At 44.6% G+C, this 20,900-nt stretch overlaps 1 protein-coding gene across 1 annotated transcript; it reads right to left on the bottom strand.

Moving 5' to 3' along the window:
* Positions 1-3,939: 3,939 nt before the first annotated feature.
* LOC112088072 lies at positions 3,940-6,001 on the bottom strand. The gene is made up of 3 exons (XM_024158225.1): positions 5,142-6,001; positions 4,521-5,077; positions 3,940-4,253 (listed from the first exon to the last, which is right to left on the bottom strand). Exons 1-3 carry the CDS (start codon positions 5,999-6,001, stop codon positions 3,940-3,942), a joined length of 1,731 nt encoding a protein of 576 aa, XP_024013993.1.
* Between the last annotated feature and the right edge of the window lie 14,899 nt (positions 6,002-20,900).

Below are 20,900 nucleotides of genomic sequence, written 5' to 3'. Positions count from 1 at the left end.
CGTTCATCTGAAGGTAACGAGGCGTCGAATCGCTCAAACCCATCGGGTGCTCGCTCTCCGAATAACGAGCCGTTGGTTTTGACGAGCCGCCCCCAGGGTCTTGCCTATAACGAAGAAGTTGATTATGCCGCAGTAAAAGCTGAGGATGAAGTGTTTCCCTTCGATCCGGTCGAGGCGAGGCTTGAATTAAAACGTCTCATGGCATCCGGAGGTGCTTCTTTTTCTGGGCAAGGGAAACAAAAACGAGTAAAAAGACAAAGACCTGACCCGCCTGGCTCCACGCTTTCCTCCCCCGACTCACTCGAGGCGTTGAGATGCCGTTTCGGGATATCCGAGGCGGTGGAATTCGTTCTTCCAGAAAAGAACGACCGAGCTGACAAACCTCCTGAGAATCACTTTACTCTGTACGAGGCGTTCTTCGAGCTCTGTTTTCTCTGGTTCCCGATCCCCGGGGTTATCCTCGAGTACCTCTGAAAACATGGAACTCGATCGGGTAGATTATGCCGAGGGGTTTGCGGCATATGATCGGCATCCTGGTTCGAGGTTTTGAATGCGGGCTCGAAATTGAGCTGGATCATCTGCTAAACTTGTTGGAGATCAAAAGGCTCCGAAGGGAGACAAATTTTTTATCTCCAACAAATTTTTGGACCGAGCGTTTTTTCTATGTCCTGGTGAACGAGGCGTCAGTTGGCGAGGATTTCGTTCAAAAAACCAAGACCGCTTGGGGAGCACTTGGTAGCCGATCCGAAGCTTTGCCTCGACTCGGAACTGTTATGGTATAATTTTTCCTTACTAAACTGGTTGATCCTGTGTTGTTTTTGCAGTTCGGAGCATTCTTCCCCCAGTTCCTGACGACCTCTTTGTTGTTCGAGATTCTCTTGCGGCTCGGAGAGTCAATTGGAGGAAGCACTTTACGTTCGAGAGAGTGGAAAGAGCATGAGCCATTCTCGCCGGAGTACCTGTTAGCACTTTGTCTTCAAATTCTTCAGGGGATACTCGGAAAAAATGGTGATCATCACCCTTAGAGACAGGAAGAGGCGTGAAGAAGAAGAGGCTGCAAGACGAGCCGCCGAGGCGGCTCAAACGGAGGCTGAGGCTGCCCCTCAAGATGATATGCCGAGCCGTGAAGGTGAAGGCGCGATCCGAGCTGTTGAAGCGAACGTTGCCGAGGTGAACGAGAAGGAAGTGGCGCCTGAGCTGGAACCGGGAAAGATCATCCCCGAGGCGCTCAAAGATGATTCGGCGGCTCAGAGCAGAACACCTCCCAGCTCGGCTATCTTGGCTCTCCCGAAGTCGTCAAGGCCCCCAACCTTGCATATGCAGAAACACGACGCTGGCCGAAAAAGATCAGCCACTGAGAAAGGGAAAGGTGTGGCTGTTCAGAAAGACGAGCCGCCTAAGAAGAAATGCAAGCTGGTTTCTGGTGATCCTGCCTCACGTAAACTGGTCGTTGACGACCCAGCTGCCTCGGCGGTGATGTTTTCGCATGTCAACAATGCTAACACGCGTCTTCCTCCTCCGGAGAAGCTGAGGAGGCCAAGGTCTTATGGCGTGATGGCGCAGCGCGGCACCAAGGTCTCTTCTGTTTAATTTTCCTTACTTTTCTTGTGTCGAATTTTGGCTAAGTGTTTAACACATATTATTTTTTGCAGTTTGTAGCGGCTATCAACGAGCTGATGGCTGAGTACGAGGCAGACCTGTCTAAGGTCGAACGTCGTCTGGACGAAGCTCGAAATGAGACCGCGTCGGCAAATGGGAAGCTGGACGAGGCGATGACCAGGGTGAAAAGGCTGGAAGAAGAGAAGATAGTTCTTCGTGCTGATGTCGACAAGGTTTCTGCCTCGGTCATTCGCCTCGAGGAGGCCAGGAGAGCTAAAAGCGCCGAGGTGGCGTTGCTAAAGAGGCGTATCGAGGCCAAGGATGCCTTGTTTGACGCTAAGGTCAGGCGTGCGAAGAAAGAAGCGAGGCGAGAGTTGACGGCTAAGTTTCAAGAACGCCTTTCCAAGGTGGAGGAAGGTTTAGCCAAGCTCGAGAAGGACAAAACCGATGAGAACGAGCTGGGGCAGATCAAGGGCAACCTTGCAATGATCGTCGACCTGAGGAAACCGGATGGCCCAACACTTGATGATGAAGAGGCGAAGCTAAAAAGTTGGGAGAGCGAGTACGTCGACGACGAGGCGTATGAGCGCATCGCATCCGAGATCCGAGGTGAGCTAGTCTTCTCGCCCGTGTCGCCAGACTCCGTAGACACCAGTCTGGGTAATGAGCCGATCGAAGAGACGGCGGCCAACTTGGGTGTCGTAGATCTGACCGGATCAAATGCGGGTACGCCAACCCTTTCGAACCTCCTCGCCGAGCGGGAAACGCAGTCCGCAGCTTGACTCTTTCCTTCTTCCCTTGTCTTTTACTTCACGCGTTTTATAGTAAAGGCCTGGATGGCTTTATCTATTTTTCGAACTCTCGTGTTTATGTAATTGGTGCTTGGACGGCTTTATCCACTTGACTTTTGTTGTTTTTTTTTTTATATCGATGAAAAGATTTAGCAGTGGTTATCGTATTTGTCTTTCCCCTTAGTCATTTTTTGGAATCGCTGTTTCCGCCTTTGGCGGTTTATAGGTTTTTGATGAAACTTTGGTTGGAACGAGCTGTTGTCGATTGGTTTGTCGAGCCGGGCCGAGGGGGCTTTTGTTTGCTTCATTGGCCGAACCGTTACGAGAGATTGATAGAAAGCTGGACTAAGGGACATGCTGTTTCAAATTCTGTTTAAGTCTAGATCCCGAGCTGGGGGTTGACTCTTAAAGAGATTGCCGTACTTTTGTGCCTTCGACCGTAGGTGCCGAGGCGTTTGAGTTAGGAAAAATTTAGTGCGAAGGCATTTTAGGTCGGATTTAGTTTTGTCCGTTTGAGGCGCTAAGTTTGGAACTCTCGTTGCCGAGGTCTGTGTCCTGAGACGGTATCAAAGTTTGATTGTAGACCGGTGTTCCCGAGGGGGTGAATGCGTTTAGCCGGGTTTTGAGAGTTCGTTTCGGTTTTAGAGAAAGCGATGTAGTCTCGACTTACAATCTCGTGTGCGATGACGAACCGTGGTGACCGATACGTTTTTGGTCTGAAATTTGTATAGCGCGCTTGATTTTAATCCATAGAGGATGTGACTTGCACCCTTGTCCTAGGAAAGGTGGTAAAAAGTATCGTTGCCTCGTTGATCCATTTAGAGAACTTTGTGACTGTTGCCTCGTTGTGGCCAGCAACGAGGCGAGATGTTTGGAACTATAGAAAGTTTTGCCGAAGTGAATGCAAGGACAAGAGAAAGTCTAGGGGAAGTATACATAGGTGATGAATGAAAATTAACCGAAGTGACAATAGAATTAAAAAATCCAAGGTGAACATGAAACAACTAACTGGTTTAAAACGAATGAAAAACTAGCCGAAGTGACAATGACCCTGGAGGTAGTAGACTCGACGAGCTAAAGTTTTAAAATTAATGAAGGTATGTGTATACGTACCCATTCCCCCCCCCCCTTTTTAGGAGGGGGGACAGCTGAATCCGTCCGAGAACGGACTGCCTACGTACCATTTGCAGGGATCAAGCCGTCACGTAGTTCATGCTGATGGTGTTGTAGCCTTAGTGATAGTACTTCTTTAGGTGCATTGCGTTCCACGACCTTGGAATAGCTTCGTCAGCTACCGTCGCAAGTTCATAGACTCCTGGGCGAACTACTTTTGTAATCTTGTAAGAACCTTCCCAATTTGCTCCGAGCTTTCCTGCATTCCTCTCGGCAGTGTTTTGGAACATTTTTCGAAGAACGAGCTCTCTTTCTTTGAATCTTCGACTTCAGACGTTTTTGTTGTAGTATTTCGCCGTTGCTTGTTGGTAGTTCTGGATTCGGATTAGAGCCTGGTCGCGCCTTTCATTGACCAGGTCAAGTTCGTCCAGCATCATTAAGTGATCCCTAGGAAATCCACCTCGGGGGAAATTACGCATTCCGTTCCATAGACAAGAGCAAACAGAGTTTCTCCAGTGGCTCGGCTCGGAGTTGTCTGGTGCGACCAAAGGACTCCTTCGAGTTCGTCTACCCATTGCCCTTTCTTGGCGTCGAGTTTCTTTTTCAGACCGTCTAGGATCGTTTTATTGGCTGCTTCGGCTTGTCCATTCGCCTGGGGATATCTTTGCGTAGATTTGCTCACACGAATTTTCCATTTCTCGCAGAAAGCTTCGAAGCGAGTTGGGATGAACTCGGATCCGTTATCGGTGACTATCTCGTAGGGGACCCCGTGTCAGCAGATGATATCTTTCCAGACGAAGTGTTCGACTTGAGCGTCCTTTATGCTCGCGTAGGAATCGGCCTCGACCCATTTAGAAAAATAATCTGTAAGGACAAGCAGAAAATGCTTCTGCTTCGATCAGTGTAGAGGCCCGACTATATCCATCGACCATCTCATGAAGGGATAAGGTGACGAAATCGACGACAACAGCTCGGTAGGTTGGTGGATTGTAGGCGCGTGCCGATGACACTTCTCACACTTCGCCGTAAACTTCTCGCAGTCCTTAACCATCGTAGGCCAGAAGTAATCGTGCCGTTTTATCTTGATCGCAAGTGACCTTCCGCTAGAACGATTTCCACACGCGCCGCTGTGCACCTCGTGCATTATCTTTCTTGCCTTCGGTCCCTCAACACATGTCATGAGCGGTCCTGAAAATCTCCATTTAAATACTTCGCCGTCGACGAGGACGTATCGCGCGGCCTGAGCCCTTAATTTGCGGGCTTCCCACTTGTCGAATGGTACTTCTCCATCGGCGAAGTATACTTGGATGGCACCGAGCCATTCTTTGTCACAGCCGTACTCCAGCTCGGCTAGTGAGGCGTCTTCGTCCATAACGATTGCTTCGCCGTTCTCTGGTTCCTCCTCGGGAGGGTTTATCAGCCGAACTTCTTCTACCTCTTCTATGCTCGGGCGTTCGATGAATTCGACTGGAATTGTTCGACGGAGATCCGGGTCTGAAGTTGAAGCAAGTGCTCCTAAGGCGTCCGCCGAGGTAAACACCTCGGGGTATTCGTGTGAGTTCGAACTCGTCGAACTTTTGAACCAAATCTCGGACCACTCTAAGGTAAGCTCTCATTCGTCCATCCTTCGCCTCATACTCTCCGTTGAATTGACATGCTACGAGCTGTGAATCGCAAAAGACTCTTATCTTTCGAGCTCCGATTCCCTGTGCTAGTCGTATGCCAGCGATCAGTGCTTCGTATTCTGCTTTGTTGTTCGAGGCGTGGAAGTTCAGGTGAAAAGACTGCTCCAATATTTCCCCAGTGGGAGAGGTGAGACGGATTCCTATTCCCGTGCTGTGTTTAGACGACGAGCCGTCGACGTGCAGTATCCACACTTCGTCTGGGGTTGGCTCGGTCGTCGGCTTGGTCGGAAGTTCGATGAGAAAATCTGCGAGCACCTGTGATTTCGCAGATGACCTGCTCCGATACTCGATATCGTACTCGCTCAACTCTATGGCCCATTTGGCGAGCCGCCCAGATTGGCTTGGGCTGTGTAGGATCGAGCGCAGCGGAAGGGTAGCGAGCACAATAATCGAGTGTGATTGAAAATATAGACGCAGCTTGCGAGCCGATACTACAACGGCTGGGGCGACCTTCTTGATCTGGGGGTAACGGGTCTCGGCATCGGTCAGTGTCTGACTGACGTAAAAGATGGGTTTCTGCTCGGATCGCTTTTCTCTTATCAGCACCCCACTCACGGCCGTAGCGGATACGGCGATGTAGAGGAAGAGGGATTCTCCTTCGACTGGTTTCGCCAGGTTCGACGGGCTCGCCAGATAACTTTTCAACTCCTGGAAAGCTGCTTCGCAACGCTCGTCCCACTCGAACTTCTTATTTCCTCGAAGGGTATCGTAGAAAGGTAGACATTTGTCGGTAGAACGGGAAATGAATCTGTTTAGCGCAGCGACTCTCCCTGTGAGCCTTTGAACTTCTCGCTTCGTTCTTGGAGAGGGCATCTCGATTAATGCCTTGATCTGCTTGGGATTCGCTTCAATGCCTCAGTGAGTCACCAAGTAGCCGAGGAACTCTACCGAGGTTACCGCGAATCTGCACTTCGCCGGGTTCAGTTTCATGTTGTGTTTGTTCAACTGCTCGAAGCATTCTCGTAGGTGCGTGATATGATCTTTTTCCTCAAGTGATTTGACCAACATATCGTCGATATATATTTCCATGGTTTTTCCGAGCTGATCTGCGAACATTTTATTGACGAGCCGTTGATATGTTGCCCCTGCGTTCTTGAGTCCGAACGGCATGACTTTGTAGCAGTATATCCCGCGATCGGTTATGAACACCGTTTTTTCTCAGTCATCGGGATGCATCAGGATTTGGTTATAACCAGAAAACGCGTCCATAAACGTTAACAACCTATTTCCCGCGGTGGCTTCGTCGAACCGGTCGATGTGTGGTAGAGGGAAACTGTCTTTTGGGCACGCCTTGTTGAGATCAGTGAAGTCTACACAGACCCGCCACTTACCGTTCTTCTTCTTCACAACCACTAGATTCGCAAGCCAGTCCGGGTATTTTGCCTCGGCAATTGATCCTACTTTGAGCAATCTTTCCACTTTGTCGTTAACTGCTTTGTCTCGTTCGGGTCCGAGCTTCCTCCTTTTTTGTTTGATTGGTTTGAAGGTTGGGTCCACGTTCAGCTCGTGACAGGTCACGTCGATGCTTATGCCTGGCATATCCTCCGCTGTCCAGGCAAAAGTGTTGATATTCTCCTTGAGGAGGGAAAGAAGCTCGCTTCTCAAAGGTTCTTCTAGCTTAGTTCCGATCTTGACGCGTCGTTCTGGACATGCTTTGTCTATGCACACCGAGTCCACCGCATCGCATACCGGCTCGGTGCACGTTTCGCGGCTCTCCGTCTTCAGCTTTTTGCGATCTACGTCTGCTCGTGCATCGGTGACGGGGTTCCTCAACTTGTGCTCTGCCAAGAAACACATTCGCGACTCCTTCTGGTTTCCTCAAATCGTTTTGATGCCTGCTGGAGTTGGGAATTTGAGGCAGAGGTGATAGGTGGAAGGGACAGCCCTCATCGCATTGATCCATGGAGTTCTCAAAATCACATTGTAGATTGCTGGATGATAGGTGACGCAGAATTCGACGATCCTAGTGACTCCGCCGGCTACCACAGGGAGCCTAATTGTGCCCATAGTCATTGTTGTTTCTCCTGAAAATCCGGTCAGAGGTTTGGGGATCGCCGTCACCTCGGAGAGATCAATTCCCATCCTTCTGAGTGTCTCCCTGAAAATGACATCTACCGAGTTCCCGGTATCGATGATTACTCTCGCTACATCGTGGTCTCTGATCGTCAATTCGATCAGTAGTGGATCGTTGTGTGGTCTATCTATCCCTGCCGTTTGCTCTTCGGCGAATGAGATCACCGTGTTTGGAATATCGGTTGGTTCTGTCCAGTTTTCCTTTGCTTCGGCTCGGCGCTTATAAGCCTTAATTGGGATCCTCCCATGATCATGTTGATAATTTGTCTCGGCTCGGGTCGTTCTTCGGGTTCACCTCTCCTGTCGCGCTTGGTGTTATCGCCTCGTCGGGGAGGATTTGCGGGTTCTGCCATGCCGCTCGGCTCGGTTCCCTCTTTTGGCTCATTAGGGACGAGGTCTTTAAGATTCACCGCGCTCTGGAGCTATCCCGCCGCCATCTTAGCCGCGAGTTTGGCTCCTAGAGTTCGGCATTGTGCCGTTGAATGCCCATAGGTCTGGTGATACTCGCAGAACGCATTTTCATCGTAGTTGGTGGGTCTTCTCACCCAGGTGTTGCTGTGCGGCTCTCCTCTTCCGCGTCCAGCGCCTACTTGGTAGTTGTGGGCACCTCCGCTTCTTGGTTCATCCAAGCTCTGCGTTGTTGTGTTGTTTGATGGATTGCCTTTTTTCGAGGGGCGCGTAAAAATTGAGCTCCGGATCGCTGCTTTTGTTGCTTCGTACTGCTCGTCCAGATTCTTCATCTCTTTTTCGTTTACGACGAAGTCTGATGACCGATGCAAGGCATCTTGAATCGTTTGTGGCGTGTTGAGGGCCATATCTCGTCGGAATTCAGATTTATACCACAAGGACCGCTTCAGAGCCTCGAGTGCAGCCTTGTCGCTTATTCCTTCTACCTTGGATACGACTGCCTTGAACCTTGCCATGTAATCCCGAAGCGGTTCATTCGGTCCTTGGGATAGTGTCCACAGGTCGGCATCAGAAGTTCCTCTATCCATGAACATCGAATATTGTTTAAGGAACAAAGCGGAGAGCTGTTGAAAACTGTCGATTGAATTGCACTCCTGTCTCGAAAACCATTCGAGCGCGGCTCCCTTGAGATGTTCTACGAAGAGTAGGCAATATCCGGCATCTACTTCCCGCTCGGTCAAGTTGGCGGCATTCCTTGTGAAAGCTCATCCCATTGCTATCCGAAACGCTGTGATGTGTGCCTTCGGATCGATCGTTCCTTCGTAGAATGGGATTCTCACCTTCCCGGGCTCATGAATCCTAGCCTCCGTGATTCGAGCCGTGAATGGTGTTCTCTGGGTCTCTTCAAGCATTCGATCGATCTCGGGCACGACACTCGTCGCGTTATGCACTTGAGACTTCATGGCGCGTATCTCGGCCACTGTCCGAGCCATTGAGGCTCGCAGCTCTTTGATTTCGAGGGTTTGTGCGTGAGTCATTCCCTTTTATTGGCGAAGTCGCTCCCGCTCTTCTCTCCTCGGCTCGTCTTCGCGCTCTGCCTGCTCGATCCATTGGAGGTTTTCCTCTTCTTCAGTCGGGTTGCCGCCGAGAGCCGGGTCGGTGACTTCGTCAGTCTGGATGCTGTTTAGTGTCGAGGCGAGCTCTTCTTGGCTTATTCGCCGAGCCGAGCCGTTTTATTGCGAGTTCGTAGTTCCGTCGTTTTGTTGGGTGTCCACGTTGACCGCGTCGTTCTCCTCTTCGTCGGCTCGTCGCCTTGAGTTCCGACGGAGTGGAGGCGGCTCGGTCATATTGATTCGAGTTGCCGCGGGAGTCTGTTCGCCGAGGGGACGAAACATTGGTGGAGCCAAAGGGTTTCTTGCGCCGCTACCCGAGGCTTCTGCAGGCATTAAGAAATCGAAACGTCTCCGGACTCCATCCATCGGATCGGAGGTTCCGGCTCTCCAAGTCGGGTGTCGTCGTTCGGCCGTCATTGCGTCGAGCCTTTCCGTAATCGCCTCGTTTCTTTTGTCCTGCTCGTCGATCTTCTTCATCAACGCAGCCATCATGTTTCGCATCTCCTCTTGGGTTTCAGTTGTCACCGTCGTCGTGCCTGATGATGGAGCGTCCTTCTCCGCGCCGTTGTTGCTGTTGTTGTTGTTATCGTCGGGGGTGTTGCTCGCCATGTTCTTCAGATCTTAAAGTCTTGTCGATTTAGAGTAAGAAAATTTCGATGTCCCCTCAGACGGTGCCAAATTGTGTGAGCCAAAACTCGCACAACCAAAGATTTGTTAAGGAAAAATTAAGGGATCCGAAATTTCTAGGGTTTATCACAAGAACAGTAAGATCAAAAGAAGATTTTTTGCTGGAAAAGTATTTAGGTCTTATTGCTCTTCAGTTGTGTCAAAGTTACATAATGAATCGCATACATCGGCTATTTATACTGATTCTCTAAACCGCATAGCCGAGAATCTCGAGAGAGATTTTCGGAATATTTCCTTATCGCTTCGCGCAGCCACCGTCACGATACTTCGCCTAGGGTTTTTATGGTCTTTCATCCTTTAAGGTTTCGGTTCGGCCCAATTGTGGAAGGAAGTGGCTCGGCCCATTCTCCTTCTTACGCAGCTCAGCCCATTCTCCTTTTCACACAGCTTGGTCTGTATCACCTTGCGGCACGATCCATGCTGCTTCAAGGGCTCGGCCCACAGTCATTGCAGGGCTCGGCCCATCCTGCTTTATGGATGGGCTCGGCTTGCTTCTTCACAGAGTTCGGGTTCGTCGACATCTTTCGACACTTAGCCATTTCGAAATGGTTAATTCAGCTAGGGTGGCAACCGACCCCAACAAATGGTTATTGACTCTGTTTTGTTTTGGTCATGGGTTCGTTTCAGTTGGGTTTATGCTATTTTGAGTTTTTTATAGAGCGGACTTCAGTTTGGGTTCTTCTCGAATCTCTTGTCCTTTGGTTCAGCTTTGGCTATTTCGAGAAATTTGGAAAAGTTCAAAGGTACGAATCATTTCGGCAGTTTAATTTTAGTGTTTTTGGTTTGTTAGTTGTTAATAAGAGTATAGAGCTTCAACATCATACTACTTATGCAGTTTAAGCATAGAGCTTCAACATAATCTTTTACTACTAGCTATACCAATCAAGACCTGAGAATGTGAAGTACAAAGCTAATTTAGTTGGAAGTCGTCTAATTAGTTGAAAAGGGAAATAAGAGATTAAGAATGCTGTTTGGAAGCTCTTAATTCTTGAACGATTTTTCTTTGAGTTTTCTAATGAACGAATGAATTATGGAGAGTCATTTTCTATTTTATAATATTTTTTAATAGATGTAAAGATGTTATTTCTTTTTCCATTTTAGATTCAGAAAAAAGAAATTTATCTTTCCCTCCTACAAAATTAAAAAGAGATTTTCTTTTAAATTTGGAAGTTGGTTCCAACAGTGTCAGTCAGATTTAATGGGCTAAAAACCTGAGCTCGGCCCATTTCACTCAGTATGAACCATAGTTAATTGAAATTAATTAGGTCAATTTCATTTTAAACAGAAGTAAACCGGAGACACGAGACACATCACCAACAAACGTGATTTTAAGAAAAATTATTAATCAAATTTTAACTGAATTCAAAAAAAAAAATTTAACTGAACTCGTGATAAACTAATCATAGCATCACATCACGTCATAACCTGACCCTATGAGCCTATAACTAATTACAAACTGATAAATATATTCATCACATCATATATAGGTCATAGCCTTACTCTATTAGTCTATAACTATATTTCAAACTGCTAACTATATTTACATGTTATAAAATATAAGAAATTACGTGTCCAGCACAAGAGTTCAGAATAGTTAATACATATCTATTTGTTTTATGATAAATGAATAATACATATTTAAATCAGGAGAGGAAAATCAAAAGGTAGGAAATGATTTGGAAGCAACCGAACAGAAAGCATATTAATGAATATTGAGGTTAGACCAGCTCCAACGCAGGGTTCAAGAGTGAAGTTAAAGCTCAAGTTTGGAATAGCCAGTCTCTTCCTGAAAGATCTGAAGAACCAATTTGCTTAGGGTTCAAGATGATGTGGACATGATGTGGACGTTTTTGGTTGGTTCACAGAAAAAATGATATCTCAAAATAATTAATAAAAAAATGATATCTCAAAAAATTAATAAAAAAAGTCCAAAAATTCCATTATGTGGCTCTTAGCCCTTGTGGAAGACAAGATTTGTTCAATTTAGTTTTATTTCCATTTTTCTTCTCCCCTTCTAGTTATAACTATTGTTAAAATATCGATCTAAAGTTAACATCGGAAAATTAGAAAATAATAATTTAATATAGTTAAATCCAGTTCTAGATAGTATAATTTATTTCGAATTAGCCAGCCTAGTTAGTCTCACTTCCTTTCTAAGAATGCCATTGATCTTAGATTCTTAGAACTTAGAAGAAGCATCGCCTTTGCATTAGCTTCACTAATAAGACGTTCATTATCAATCATCGGCATTGCCTTCTTTTTTTTTTAATAAAAATATTTATATTAATTAATCAATCCGAAACAGAGATAACTAGGTTTACAAATGAATAGAACCAGAAACAAAATACCAAACCAAAAATCGAGAGAAAACCAGACCAAGCATGATTGGAGCACCAGGAAGAAAAACGATGCCTAAACCGCCCACGCCTCACCGGCCGTCTCCAACAGCTTATCCTCAAAGCCCGCTCCTCAATCCGGCCGAGAAAATCAACTAATTGGACCAGGCTGAACATGGAAACACTCCTGATGTCTCCGCCGGACACCAGATCCGCCGCCATGGTCCTCCAGAACCTCCGTGGGACTTTATCGACAAGCGACGTACACCCACCAAAACCCCTTCGACGGATTCTTTTTCGAACGACATCACGGAGCCACATCCTCTCTCCTTTGGCAGCTCACTACCGATCTCCCACCGCAGACCTCAAGCAGCTCGGATCCCGGAGTAAGAACACCTCCATTGAAAACAAAGAACTCCAACCACAACCTCGAACAATCAGCGGCTCCCAACCTTTCACCCACAGCAGTCCTCAAGTAACCCGGATCTAGGAATTAGAGCACCTTTGTCGATCTGTTGGGCTCCAACCACAACTTCTCTCCTTCGGCGGCTCACCATCGTCCCACCGCAGTCTTTAAGCGGCCCGAATCTTGGAATATGCACACCTACTTCGATTCATTTGGGCTCAAGCCATCGTTCGCCCCGTCGAAGAGACTATCCACACCTCAGCATCGCCGGAGAAAAAAGCCAAAATTTCTGGTTCGCCTCGCTCACCACAGTTGCCTTGAAGATCATAATAAGGAGAGATCCTCTCGCGGCACCGACATCAGACGCCAGATACCAGAGAGGACTCAAAACGCCAAGCCTTGAGGAAGTCTCCTTTGCTTTTTGAGAGAGAACAAGGACGATCAAGCGAATCTCACATGCGCGCCCCTCCTCAAAAATCGCATTGCCTTCATCTTATTCGTCAGATGTTCAAAGCTCTTAAGTCCTCTCACTGAGAAATATATATACCCCTGCAAATACACACCGCATCATCAAACTTCAAATTTTATATATATATACATATACCTTTCTTCCCTACATGTTCTTTCTTTATATGGTGAAATCTTTTGTTTGCTTACTAGTGGGGAAAGGAGGAAATGATTTAGCATAGAGAAAATACTTGTAATAAACCATCCATTGCTTTCAGATTTCACGTTTGTCTTGTGATCAGCTTCGAGATAGAAGACACTTTTCTCGATTAAAGATGATATCTTGTGTGTTATTAAATAAGATAAACGATATAGAATGATAAAAATAAGCATTGGAAGTTATATGAGGAGAACCATTTGTTACATGTTTTCTCATATTTTTTGAAAAAACTCAAGTCTACAATTAAAAAAACCAATTGCATATTTTCTCGTAGAAAATTCTAAAACGCAAATCTATAACCCCAAACGCTAAGAGCGTTATTTACTTATTTTGCTAAATAAGAAAAACAATATAAATGATGAAACGAAATATTAAATTTGGAAGAATGCAAATATGAGTTATAAAAGTCAGAAAAACGAACTACTCCCCTTTCAATGGCGGAGGTAAAGTTAGAGGGTTATGTGAAACCCCTACAAATTCAATATTTAAATTACGTTTAATTTTGATTGAATTCTGTGAAATATTTGGGTTTTTTTTAGCAACAATGAAATATTTGGTTATATTTAATATTTGACCTATTAATAATACTGTGTTTGTTGGACTTTTTAAATCCATGTTCAACTCCGTATTATGATATTGTCCGTTTTGGATTCAAATGGTAAAGTCCGCACGGATTTTTTTTTTTGGTTCTTTCCCAAAAAACCTCATACTAATCTGTTAGACATCTTGCTTATATACTAGATACTATTGGTCCAATCTTTCGATGTGGGACTTAGATTGATATCCCAACAGTGTTCAAGTTTTCAAATACATCTAATATTTCATATATATATTGTTTTCATTTATAGCTTTATATATCAAATTTATTTATGATTCTGATAAAATATTGAGTTATTAAGTCTGATATTCATGGAAGGAGTGTAAATTGAGGAGTTAACTAAGGTCCCACAACGTTGTGGAAATACTATTACGGAAGTTGTGAGTAATTACGTCCAAACCCCTGTAAGTTTTGCCACCTTGCTCATTAGCGCTACTAATAGGTACGTAATGATTTTTATAGGGTGGCTTAGCTGAGCAGTAGATGTGAAAATATATAGCAAAATCCTGCGAGCTGCAATATGGATCACTCGTTGTTTCCTGCGCGAAGAAAGCATTTAATGCAGAGATGTGTGATAGATTTTATTGACCTCTGCGCCATATCGCTATATACCCGTATGTATAGATTATACTGCTCAGTTGCTCCGCTATATAATGTATTAGCAGCTTGAGCCCATAACACGCCATTGTTAGACCTGCAAACAGAAAGTAGGAGAGAAAAAAAATTAGTTTGTGCTAACAAAACTACAGAAGTCAAGTTCCGTGCGAGGAAACAAGGTAGGACCTCTGAATCTAGCTTTTTTGTGCTTTTATGTCGTTGTCTCTTTTGGTTATGTTCTTGACAGTGAACATGTAGCTTTAAATGTAGATCTCTTAAGTTTTCATTCCTCGGACCAAAATAAATGCTTTGATGCTTTAATTTTAGAGTAAATTTCATGGTCGGAGTTATATATGACTAAAGCTTCGTCATGCTTTTATTTCAGGAAAAGGAAAATGGGTTACATGGTGAAATATTCTCGAGGAGTGTGGAACCGATCTCCGAATGGTGAGTGGGATTTTGAGACCGACACCAACGACAGAGGGTACGGACTAATGGTGACCGAACGGGAAACCTTCGAGTCACTAGACGGAATGATGAGAGCCCGGTTCAGTCTCCATCCACACACGATGATGGCAATGACTTATCAGCTCCCAACAAGCTTGTCCGTGCCTCAAGGACGCAAGGCAGCTCCTCTCGACATCATCAACAATGGCGATGTCGACCTCTTCATGGCCTTACGCGGGATTACCCCATCGTCCCCCTGGTGAACTGCATAGTGCAACGCTGATGGGATGGTTTGCAAGCCGACTGTTAGCTGCTAACGATTGTGGTACAACACTAACCCCGAAGGTTGAGAAGATTCTAGCGACCAACTTTGAGATGTCTACGGGTTACTCGGTCCATAGAGTTAATGCCGACGAATTTGAGGTTAGGAACAAAGAAAGCGTCCCGTTCCTTGTCAATCTACAAACCAAGTGCTGCAGCTGCAACGAGTTCCAGATGCTACGTCTCCCTTGCCCACACGCGGTTGTTGCCGCTATACGTTCTGGAACTAGGGTTGACACGTTGGTGGCCCCAGAGCTCAGCACCGCATATTGGAAAAAGGCGTACAAGTGCAGTATATATCCGATCACCGCCCCTACTCCTACCGTCGCGATTGGTGACGATTTCTCAGGATTAAATTTGCTGCCGCCACGTACTAGACGCCCCCCAGGGAGGCCTCGCAAAACACGTATCCGATCCCGCGGCAAATTTGGGGTAAGCCATCCGTTTACCTTACCGTCATTGTATTGTAGAGCTAACAAAATAATTATCGGCTAAAATGACTTTGCCATTGTTTCAAGGAGGCCAGCCTAGTCTGTTCCCCGTTTGTGGTCGCTGTGGTGGCTTCGATCACAACCGTTCACGTGTAAGGTGGCTATCTAGGAGGACTGAAACGGAGGGGACAAGAAGGTGAAGCAAGAGAGATGGTTTTTGTTGTGCTTCTTTGTTGATGGGGCCTTTTTATTTTCCAAACTATGATGTGTAATATTATCTAAGTCCAGGACCCCATAATGACTCCCGAAAGGGTTGGATGTAATATATTTCGGGTGATGTCATAACGTCCCCTCCTTGTTTGATTCCAGTAATGCAAGTAGTATTTCCATTTCAACTATCATCGTTATCTACACTATTTGTTTTGCCTGGGTAACAAAAGTCGAGACCGTTAACATTATAATTAACCAATAACCTTATTATTACCTTTATCTTGTTTCAGTCAAATTTAGATATTAGTTCGCTAATACTTGTGTTATCAAATAACAATATAGTTAACAATATCCAGAAGCGGTTTCTTTAAAAGTATGTGTCATCAATAGCGTAAACAATTCTATTACCATTCATATAAGATCGGGGCGTGCTCATAATCATAACCAGTCGATTTAAATTAAAACCAACAAAGAAACATAATTCAAATGATAATCCTAGCAGAGAGAGGTTTTTCAAATAGAAAGTATCAAAACACAACCCAAGAGTAATACGACAGGTGGCTACATTTGAAAATACGTAAAACAAAGTCACACTTATTCAGCAAACTCCTCAAAGAATTTAACGGCAAGTACTTGGCTATGCTTGGCGAGATCCTCTGGTGTAAGGGTCCGACATCGCTCGACACCCCCAACGGCATGGAGCATTGCAAGAAGGGCAGCGGTTACACCTGAATCAGTTCGTATCGGGTTCTGTGGAATTCCTTTTGCTCTGTGTACAACAAAAACTTTAGCATCGTAATTCCTTTTCTGGCCAGCCAACTGTTTCAGAACAAAAGGTAACATCTGCGCTAGCGGGGTAAATTCTTTCTTTGCCGCCGCCTCAGTCCGAAGGGTGGTGTTGCAGTCGAGCACATGCAAAGTCCCCCCCCCATCACGTCGACAAAAAGGACAACCCAATGCTCCTTGTCCACATTGAATGGAAGGTACAACCTTTTAGGTGATGGTTGTTCAGGTTTTTCAGGCTCCAGGTGTTCCATCACGGCATCTCCAAAGGGAAACCTCTGTCTGTCTTTGGGAGCTAGCTTGGAAAACTTACCCCAGGACTTCATGAGCTGTGTAACAAATTTTGTCTCCATAAACTCAGTCATATTGTGAGATGGGTCCGGGTAAAGCCTGTTTAAAACTGCCCGCGCATATAGGAATATGGCATCCATCATCTGCAATTTGTTATGATGGCTATGAGAAGGGTCGTCCATGCGAAAGTTAAAAAGTCTGAACAAGAGGGTGTTACCTTAGCCACCATAAACTTGGTCCTTTCTGCGATATCTACCACATCCCTCCCGCTGACAGACGACCCGTCGCCAAGGCTGATGACACTGCGATGAGGTAGCTTTATAAAACACAGCCTTGACAGAATGGTAAGTGAACACTTAGTGAATACTTACAGTTGAGGTTTGACGGTTGAATGTAACCGGGCAAACTTCTCGAAATATTCACTCAGCTGATCGGGTGTGCCTAAAAATGGGTGCGAACACATCGTGGATGCGAGCATCCTAGTGTCGACCTGGTAATCGGTGAAAGCCGTATTCTAAATCCTTGGTCTTTTGCCTCTTCGGAGACCCATATTAGCATTCGCTACATCATCAACGAAATCATCCCCACCATCTGCACCACTTGACTCCTGTGCAAAGTATATACTTCATATATTAACTAAACCCTATAGCCAAGATGTATGCGATAACATACCGTCCTAATATGATTATACAATACCTTGTTAGTCTCACCAACCTCCCGGCCCAGTTCGGCCGCGGTTTTTCCCTGGATTTTAAATGGTTTGCTTAGATAACTTATATATTGTCCATCTAATAGTATTGATAAATCTGTAAATAAACCATACAATCGGTAACTAATGATTTAGCTATCTAACATTTATACGGGAAAATACTTATTCCCGAGCTCGGTGACCATATCGATAACAATTTCGTTGGTTTGCTATTATCTATGGTATCCACGCACAATACAGTTGCACCCCAAACAATGTTATTAACTAATGTTTAAGGCATTAAGGTAAACATTAAGAAACATATTTACCTAATCCTTCTCCAGCACATCATTGCTGTCCCCAACTTCTGAACCCGACTGCAACGTACGCTTGCTCCCCACCGCGCCTGTTTCATGTGAATTACTATCGTCGCCGGGAGGACTCTTGACGTGTACACCATCGACCTAGAAACTTGGACGTTTAATAGAACCTATACCAAAATGAATGTTAACAAAATTATGCCCAGGAAAAACAAGACAGTCACCGTTTGTGGGAGAGCATTGACCATTACGAGGGCTCCAGCAATCATCTCGTCGGCATCTTTGTTGGCGTTCAGCTGAGATAGGCTAGCACTGACAGAACGAGATGCTCCGTTGGGGTTTACTTTGGACACTGATTTTGTTGGATTCGCCTTCTCCTTCCATACATCCATTTTTCCAGTGGAAGATAGTGATTTATCCAAGAACCCTAGGATGTTGGAGACAAGCTCTTCCTGCATGTTGGAAAATTTCTGGTCTAGCAATGTCTTAATGTTTTCTTCAAACCCACTAACTACCTTCTCAAGGGCTCCAATTTTCAGCAGCGCTTCAGAAAGTGAAGTTCTGATAGTTGACAACTGGTCCTTGAAAACAGTATACGACTTATCATCTGAAACATTGGAACATCCTGTGGGACCTTTGTCTGCAGCGGCCATGCCAGAAACTGACTCCATTAACTTCTCCTTTTCTTTCTTCTCCCTGATCTCTTTTCTCTCCGATCTCAATTTGGCAAGTTTCGCTTGAGTCATCCCTCCTTTGAACATTTCATTCCGAAATTGAAAACCTTCTCGGATAAGCTGTACCACATAGTCAACCTTAGGATCGTATTCATCATCGGACCAGTCAAGATCGACTTCCTCTATGTTAACATCGGGAACTTCGGGAATAATGCTAAATACCTCGACCTGTTCATCATAAAATGTTAGTTGGATAAAAATGTCGATAGTGTATATTTAGTTTGATAACAGTTAACAAAGTTAATAGCTGAGGTAACTAAAATGTTAGTTTGATAATAATTTCGATAGTGTATATTTAGTTAAATAACATTTACCATTGTAATTAGTTGTAGCACATATCTATAACGAAACGTACCTTGCATTCCTCGTCGATTTCTCTCGCATGTCCGGGACTCATACCCGGTTTGGGAATCTCCATTCTAACATTGGCCTTAGAGATTATCCTGTCGGGTTCGAAGGAGGTGTTTCCTTGTAGATGTTCCCCAACGCCTCTTACTGATTGAGTAGCTTCATCAGTGTCAACCTCTTCATCATCACCGTTCTCGTCATCAGAAGAATCTGATGATTCATTAACCTGAACGACCTCCGTCAGCGCCGGCACGGCTTCCACCAAAATAAGTTGGATCGCATGAAAAAACCCTTTCACTGCAACCGTACTCTGTGCAAGCGCAACTTTGTCTTTCGGTTTAATGCTCGCGATAAGCATCTCGAAGCCAAGGCGACCCCAAGGGTACAGGAAAAACTCGTCTATGTCCCTAATTAACTCCACATGATCATACATTATTTTAGAGCGATGGTTGGTTGGGCAGAGAACGGCACTGGTAATGGCAAGGCAAGCATACTTCAGTCGTGTGGTTCTATCGACAACAGTTCTCTTCTTTAGCATTTTTGTGGCCAAATCGACGCTGCATACTCTCAGATTTCCGAACAGGTCGAGCAGTACGGTTTCTCCTTTACAGGATTCCTTTTCTTCTTCTTAGATCTCTTGGGATACCTACCGCAGTGAAGACCGGTAACTATTGTGAACTCCCGGAGTGAAACCCTAATAGGCCGGCCGACAAACAAAACCCAAATTTCGTGCTTTTTGTTGACTTTGAGAAGACGGGTAATGATGTAGTGTCCAAAACTACCGGAAAACGCCGGTTTCTCCGTCATGGCGATTAATTTTCCGAAACGCGAGGCACGGAGATAACTTCGCTCTTCTTCATCAAGTGCATCTAGAATATTACTAATCGTCTTGGCTTTGTGGTCTGAGTTGACTCTTTCACCGGTCGGTTCGTCACCGGCGGCAAATATTCTCGAAGGAAACTCAAGATTATCCATACCTAAATCAGGCACGCGATAAATCAGAAAAAGGGCGGAGAAAATTGACGCGGTTATATAAAAAATTGGGTGTAAGAATAAAATTACTGACCTCTGTCCTCCGTTTTTGCTTTATTAATCTGACTCCCCGGCAATAAAACACCTGCACTCAAGGATTCTACTGAATATTTTGGACAAAAATATCTCTAAACGGTGTTCTGCAAACCGATGGCTGGAATTAAACATTTAAACCGGTGTTTTCGGAAGTAAAACCACTTTCTCTCTCCCACAATAATTTAAAATTTGAAATGTACATCATTACATCTATAAATCTAGGGTGACTATATCGCATCTACTAACCGCTATAGGATAGGAAGGTTGAGGGGCTTTCTCGTATTAATGAAATTTGTACAGTAACAAAAACAGTGATAGGTTATGTTTGCAAATACGGTGTCAATTTGCGTTACAGCGTGCAAATACTCTAAAATATTATTTCTAGTTCTGTTCTTCCCTATCTGGCTATCCACTATTTAACCAGACGTTGGTAGGCTTTTAGCTAAGGAAATGAGAGGCGCGGATGAAAAAGAGGGTGGAGGTCAAATGAATCTAATGGAGTTTAATATATCAAATATATATAAGAAAAAACCGGTAAATAATACTAAAATCATTGGGATCTTATTTTCCATCCACCAAACTCGAAAGCTGAGACTGTGGATGGACCCAACACAAAGAGATCATCTTCTTCTTTTTTTGGCCAAGATCATTAAAGTTTGTTTAATATTTTTTATTTTTTTCAAGACATCAAAATCCACTTACTTTAGTGTATCATTGAATAAATACATAACTACAACATTAATTTAATTAGTGTATCCTAGTGGACTATATGACTGATAAACAAGATGTTTTATGCAATTGAATTCGGCACATACATTTGCATGTGTACCTACCACCTTCAAACACACATACATGCATGCATACATATATATATATATACATGCTACATAAAGTATATTAGACTATTAGTATGCTTGATAATAGTAAGGGTTTATTTTGCCATAAAAACAAAAAACAAAATAGAAGAATCATAGGATGATAGTGGGATGATGAATCATAAGATGACTGTGATAAGATTCAAAATATTTAAAAGAAAACCAAAAATCAAAAGGTATATTTGTTTCAAATTAAACCTTTATAAGCCTAAAATGGTAACAATTATGCACGTTTTATGTGCACCATAAGGTCATGGCCCATCACCCATGTATTTTAATCTTAAGATTAAATATTTTGGATGAAAGCTAATG

This window comes from Eutrema salsugineum, unplaced genomic scaffold (assembly GCF_000478725.1).
Source record: "Eutrema salsugineum unplaced genomic scaffold, Eutsalg1_0 scaffold_15, whole genome shotgun sequence".
NCBI classification, from domain to species: Eukaryota; Viridiplantae; Streptophyta; class Magnoliopsida; order Brassicales; family Brassicaceae; genus Eutrema; species Eutrema salsugineum.
The sequence above is the reverse complement of the archived record's forward strand: the minus strand, read 5'-3'. Positions and strand labels throughout refer to the sequence as shown.

Bases quoted from the DNA above. Each gene is read 5' to 3' on its own strand.
- LOC112088072 (XM_024158225.1), bottom strand. From the start codon at position 6,001: ATGCCCTCTCCAAGAACGAAGCGAGAAGTTCAAAGGCTCACAGGGAGA. The intron at 5,078-5,141 runs GTATGAGGCGAA...TTGGTTCAAAAG, and splicing joins GCATGTCAATTCAACGGAGA to TTCGACGAGTTCGAACTCAC. The intron at 4,254-4,520 runs GTGAGAAGTGTC...CCTACGAGATAG, and splicing joins CGAGAAGTTTACGGCGAAGT to TCACCGATAACGGATCCGAG.